The sequence below is a fragment of the Populus alba genome, chromosome 17 (assembly GCF_005239225.2).
Source record: "Populus alba chromosome 17, ASM523922v2, whole genome shotgun sequence".
NCBI classification, from domain to species: domain Eukaryota; kingdom Viridiplantae; phylum Streptophyta; class Magnoliopsida; order Malpighiales; family Salicaceae; genus Populus; species Populus alba.
The window spans coordinates 4,885,406-4,891,899 of NC_133300.1; the positions used below are offsets into that span (position 1 = coordinate 4,885,406).

At 43.2% G+C, this 6,494-nt stretch overlaps 1 protein-coding gene across 1 annotated transcript; it reads right to left on the bottom strand.

Moving 5' to 3' along the window:
• Positions 1–1,720, bottom strand: LOC118036830 (rust resistance kinase Lr10-like). Its single transcript, XM_035042662.2, has 2 exons — positions 1,592–1,720; positions 1–1,491 (listed from the first exon to the last, which is right to left on the bottom strand). Exon 2 carries the CDS (start codon positions 1,388–1,390, stop codon positions 374–376), a length of 1,017 nt encoding a protein of 338 aa, XP_034898553.2. The 5' UTR covers positions 1,391–1,491; positions 1,592–1,720; the 3' UTR covers positions 1–373.
• Positions 1,721–6,494: the final 4,774 nt, after the last annotated feature.

A 6,494-nucleotide genomic window follows, 5' to 3' on the forward strand; every position in this document is an offset into this window, starting at 1 on the left:
TAAATAAAATAACACATCAGTTATATTGATTTCCTTCGCAATTGAAGTAGGTTAGGCTGGACTGCCTAAATATGATGAATAAAGGGCTGGATTTGCAAAATTATTTACACATTTTAATTTGTTGATTTGATACTTCTCAATCTGTGAATTCACACTGCATTAGTAATTAAGAACTTAGAAGGTGAATTGACAGAAAAGAAGAAGAAGAAGAAGAAGAAGAAGAAGAAGAAGCATTAGTAAAATTTCCTATATTCGATGGTCCTCGAACCTAATATGTTATTACTGAAAAGAGTAAATTTCTGAACCTAACTCACAGCAATTTCCTTCATTATTGCTCATTATTATGTTATTACTGAAAAGAGTAAATTTCTGATCACTCTATTTCTGAGATGGCTGCCAACTCTTGGTGAAGACGTCTCGCTGGCATGCGGCCTGCGCTGGTTCTCTTAGGGACAGAGGAGCTAAAAGGATCAGGAGGCTTTGTTAAGTTTTCTCCTTCCCCTTCAAGCATCTGGACAACAGTTTTCATGGAAGGACGCTCTGCTGGGTTCCACTGAATGCACCATAGCCCCACAATTGCTAGTTTCTTTGCAATTTTAGCATCTTCTTCTCCATCGATATGAAACCGCAGGTCTTCTTCCTTTTCTAAGAGATTATAAATCCATTCCGGGAAGTATATCTGGTCGCCATTTTCTGCTGTATCATCGACGTTCTTCCTTCCTCCAACCATTTCCAACACTAACATGCCAAAGCTGTAAACATCTGATTTATAGGAAACACTCCCGAAGTTCCTCGAGAACACTTCTGGGGCAATGTAGCCAACAGTCCCCCTAGCAGTCGTCATGGAAATAGCACTTTTATCCTTGGAACACAGCTTTGCCATCCCAAAATCGGCGATTTTGGGATTGAATTCGTTGTCAAGCAGGATATTCTGTGGTTTGATATCAAAATGGAGGATTCTTTGATCACACCCCTGGTGAAGATATTCAATCCCCTTGGCTATGCCTAGAGCAACACGATTCAACCTTTCCCAGCCAAGGAAATGGTTCCTTGAGTCTGCTGAGGTTATGAACTTCTGTAATGAACCATTTGGCAAGTACTCATAAACCAGAGCTCGTCTAAATCCATCAGCACAGAAACCGATCAAGCGAACAACATTGACATGGTGGATCCTTGCCATTGTTCCCACTTCATTGATGAATTCCTCCCCTTTTCCTATGGAATTATTGAGGAGCTTCACAGCTACATCAATTTCATTGGTCAGCTTTCCTTTGAACACGGTTCCATAAGCTCCTTGGCCCAATTCATCACCGAATTGATTTGTGATCCTCTTGAGATCAGCGTAGGAGTACCTCGTGGGATTCAGTGATCTGTAATCATCCAAAAACATTTCAACCCTGGCTTGATATTCTCTTTGTGTTTTATCGTTGCTATAGGCGCGGTAGAGTGCAGTAATCACTATTGCAAAAAGGAAGAATCCTAAAATCACACCTGCATATCAAACATTCTGAATCAGGAAACTCTTTTTTTTGGGAAGTAATGTATTGAACCAAGTGTAAAATTGAGATGGAGATTTGAGCAGACTACTAACCAGTAATCAGTAGCTTTCGCCGCACTGTTGGTGGGAGGAACCACTGGTGGTGGCTTTGAAACACTGAGAGGGGATAAAACACACTGGTTTTATTACACAAAACCGAAGCTTACAATTACAACACAAAAGCTTAACAATTACACGCCCTCTCTCTCTCTCTTTCTCTTTCTAGTGTTTCTCTCAATTCTCTCCACACAAATAAACACAAGCTGGGCACTCTATTTATAGACAAAATCAGAATACGAAAATCTACTGTTCCAGGTGTGAAGGCGGCTGTTGACCGGCGGTGTGAAGGCGGCTGGCGGCTGCGGCTGGTGGCTGGCGGCTGGTCGGTGGTCGGTGGCTGGTGGCTGGTTGCCTTCCTTGACTGGAACCTTCTGGATTGAGTTTAATTATTCAACAAATCTCCCCTTTAAACTCAATCGAGGGATATCATGTCAAGCATGAACTTTAATCTTCATTGCCTTCTCTCTGCTTGTAGCCTTTATCCACTAATTTGGCTTTCGTCTTGTAGACCCTTTTGACACCTATTGCTTTCTTCTTTTCTGGTGGGTCCTTATCTGCATGGAAACAAAATAGAGTTGTATCTTCTATAACCTGAGTGGTGTCGTACAACTCTTCAAGATTTCGCATCTTTCTTGGTCCTTCTGACGAGGATGCTGATGGTGGTGTTGATGATGATGCTCCTGGTGTGTTCCTCCTGTTGAATACAGGGAATCTGTGTACCGGACTTTGTGGTTCAGCTGCTGGTATAAACACTGGACTTTGTGGTTCAGCTACTGGCACAATCGGTTCTTCGACAAGTACTGTTGGTACTTCTTCACCTTCAAGGATCAAATCAGTGGTGATCCATTTGACTGCTTCTTGATCACCATTCCATGCCCAAGATTTATCTTCTTCAAAGATAACATCTCTACTCGTAATCACCTTCTTCGTGATGGGATTATACAGCCTGTATCCCATCCTTCTTTCACCATATCCGACAAAGATGCATTTCTCGCTCTTATCATCGAGCTTTCTCCTTCTTGCATCTGGGATCTTTGCATATGCCACACAACCAAAGACTCGTAGATGAGTAACACTTGGTTTGTGACCACTCCATGCTTCTTCTGGAGTAATACCTTGCAAACTTCTGGTTGGGCAGCGATTCAACAGATACACTGCACATGATACAGCTTCTGCCCAGTATTGCTTGGGCAATTTCTTTGCTTTGAGCAGACTTCTTGCCATGTCAAGAATCGTGCGATTCTTCCTTTCTGCTACACCGTTCAGCTGTGGTGTATAGGCTGGTGTCGTCTGATGTTTGATGCCTTGTTGTGTACAGAAGGCTTCAAAGTCATTTGCTGTATATTCTCCTCCTTGATCAGATCTTACTGTTCTGATCGTATAACCAGTTTGCTTCTCCACAATTGCTTTAAAATCTTTAAAACAATTGAATACTTCTGACTTCCTCTTCAGAAAGTATATCCACGTTTTTCTACTAAAATCATCAGTAAAAGTGAGGAAGTACCTATTTTGTCCAGTCGACATAGGCGCGATTGGGCCACACACATCTGTGTGTACTAACTCCAGTGGCCTCTTTGCTCTCCAGTTGACTTCTTTAGCAAAACTGGATCTGTGATGTTTGCTGAGGACACAACTCTCACAGACTTCATCTGGATGATCAATGTGAGGCAAACCTTTGACCATCTTCTTGCTTGCTAGCATCTTCAAACTCGTGAAATTCAGATGTCCAAGCCTTAGATGCCAAAGCCATTCTTCACTGTTGGTGATGGCACTCAAACACCTTGTTGCATCATACTGGATGTTCAAAGGAAACATCCTATTCTTGGACATTTTCACGTAGGCCATTAATCTCCAATTGTTGTCTCTAATTGCCAGATGACAATTCTCCGAGTAAAAGGTATAGCCTCTCTCCAAAAGTTGACCTAAGCTGATTAGGTTCTGTTTTATGGCTGGGACATAATAGACATCGGCGATGTAGCTGGAATCGCCATTCTTCATCTTGACTGGGATGTTGCCTTTACCTTTGAATGGAACCTTTGTGGTATCTCCAAAAGTAACTAGACCTTGCTTGGTCTCATCTAGATTACTAAATAACTCTCGGTAGCCGCACATGTGATTGCTGGCTCCAGTATCTAGATACCATATGTCCTCCTTTTTCTTATCAAGTCCTTGTTGGACAAGAAATGCAGTTTCTTCTCTGTCATCCTTCTCTACATAGTTGGCTTGCTCACGTATCTCCAACGGAGCTTTTCTTCTGCATTCAGTGCTATAGTGCCCAAATTGATTGCAGCTATAACATTTGATATTTCTCTTGTCACGGTTATTATAACCGCCTCCTCTTCCTCTGGGAGTGAATGCTTGTTGGCCTCGGCCTCCTCTGGTGGTGTTTCTGCCACCTCTTCCTCTAAAACTTGTATTCCAAGAACCTCTTCCTTGGAATCTCTGAAATCCACCTCTGGATTGTTGACTTCCTGCTTGAGTGGTGTAGCCACTTGATGAAGTCTCCCCTTGCTCATATCTGTCCTTGAGGGACAACTTTGCTTGTAAGGCATGCTCAATTGCCTTATCTCCATTTCGCTTTACGATCTTCTGCTCATGAGCTTGCAAGGAACTCATAAGCTCATCAACTGTCAACTTGTCCACATCTTTGGATTCTTCAATTGCGACAACAACAAAATCAAATTTTGGATCTAGGGATCTCAAAATTTTCTCAGTAATTCGAGCATCGATGATGGCTTCTCCATTTCTCCTCATCTGGTTGACTATCACCATAATCCTTGTGTGATAATCAGAAATAGACTCCGAGGACTTCATTTGCAATAACTCAAATTCACCTCGCAAAGATTGAAGACGAATCTTCTTGATTCTGTCAGCACCTTTGTATTTCTGTTGGAGAGCCTCCCATATATCATGTGATGTTTCAGCGGAAGCTATGATCTCGAATGTATCTTCATCAAGACCTTGGTAGATGATGGTCTTGGCTTTGTTGTCCTTCTTTCTGTTGACTTTTAAGGCTTGCTTCTGAGCCTCTTGTAAAGCATCTTCTCTTTCTTTGGACTCTGGTTCATCATAACCAGTTTGTACAATATCCAAACACTCTTGTGACCCAAGGAATGCCTTCAATCTGATGCACCAACTATCATAGTTGTCTTTGGTCAGCTTTGGAATGAGTGTATGTGTACCTTCTGTAGTCATTTTGCTCTTTTAATGACTATATCGCCTTCTGGGAGCCGAATTTGACCAAACGGACACTGTATATCGATCCGGAATGGTCCAAATAGTAGGGAACCGGTCTGACTTTGTTGAAATCGGGTCAGAAAATGGGTGAACCGGTCCAAAAACCAATTCTGTACGGCGGGCGGTTCACTGGGTTGAACCGGGAATATTCTGTGGAATATTCGGGGGAATATTCTCTCGCTCGGCTCGGCTGGAACACGGCTCGGCTCGGCTCGGAGTACGGACCGGCTGGAGGCTCGGCTGGACTCGGCTTGTGGCTCGGCTAGGGCTCGGCGTAAGCGGCTCGGCGCGGCTCCAATATGGCGCGCGTGGACGTCAGTCGTCGTCTTCCTATGGGCGCGTGGGATGCGCGTGGGCTAACTGGCTGAATATTCAGGCGGCGCGTGTGGGCTACCCCGAACTCCGATTTGGCTGATTTTTGCGGCAGTGAGTTCGTCTTGATGAGCTCTACACTTTGGAATGATCAAAACTTGTTTTTGACAATTTTGAAAATTCGGATATACCCCAAAACTCTTCTGTTTTCCGATGAACGGGGCTCTGATACCAATTGTTGGTGGGAGGAACCACTGGTGGTGGCTTTGAAACACTGAGAGGGGATAAAACACACTGGTTTTATTACACAAAACCGAAGCTTACAATTACAACACAAAAGCTTAACAATTACACGCCCTCTCTCTCTCTCTTTCTCTTTCTAGTGTTTCTCTCAATTCTCTCCACACAAATAAACACAAGCTGGGCACTCTATTTATAGACAAAATCAGAATACGAAAATCTACTGTTCCAGGTGTGAAGGCGGCTGTTGACCGGCGGTGTGAAGGCGGCTGGCGGCTGCGGCTGGTGGCTGGCGGCTGGTCGGTGGTCGGTGGCTGGTGGCTGGTTGCCTTCCTTGACTGGAACCTTCTGGATTGAGTTTAATTATTCAACACGCACATCTGTAAGGGATTGAATACTTATTAGCTTCTCCCTTTGATGCAATTGGTAAAATCATGAAAGCAACAAAGACGAAAAGAGTTTAATTTGAAAAAAAGGAAGATAGAAAGGCATACCTTTAGTGTGCTGAAGGTAGCATTCAGTTTCAGAAGATTCACAAGTTAGATTGGACCAAGACATAGTAAGAACATAATTTTCTGCATGCAACATACTATGTGGAATTCCATAAATGTTGTACATCTTGGTACAAGATAACAAATCAGAGTCACTGATGGTGGTACTTGATTCAACGGCATAAACTTCATGGTTAAAAGTACTCAGACATGGGATTTTATGTGTGAGCACAGACCACCTCTCACTAGAAAGTGAACAGTTGAACAAGGTCCAATCATACGGCCGATCCTTCTGAATTTGAAAGTGAGAATCCCCTAAACTGAAGTTTAAACGTTGCCTTAGAAAGCAACCTTGAGGATCCCTTGCATAAATAAGTCGATGTCTATAGTCAATTCTTTCGACGTGGAGACTCAATCCAGTTGGCAGCTTAAGCAGTGTGTTGTTGTCCTCCGAGCAGGATAGATCAAAACCACAGTGGCCTGGTTGTTTTTCCATGATGCGGAAAGGAAATCGGATGTTAGGGCCACGGTTTCCACATGATCCTGTGCAGTTCAAGCTTGCTCCATGGCCTGCAAGGAAGACAATGAAAAAGTAGAACAAACACGTAACCATTTCT

What these genes read in the sequence shown, in the direction of transcription:
- LOC118036830 (XM_035042662.2), bottom strand. Translation starts at nt 1,390, where the DNA reads ATGTTTTTGGATGATTACAGATCACTGAATCCCACGAGGTACTCCTAC.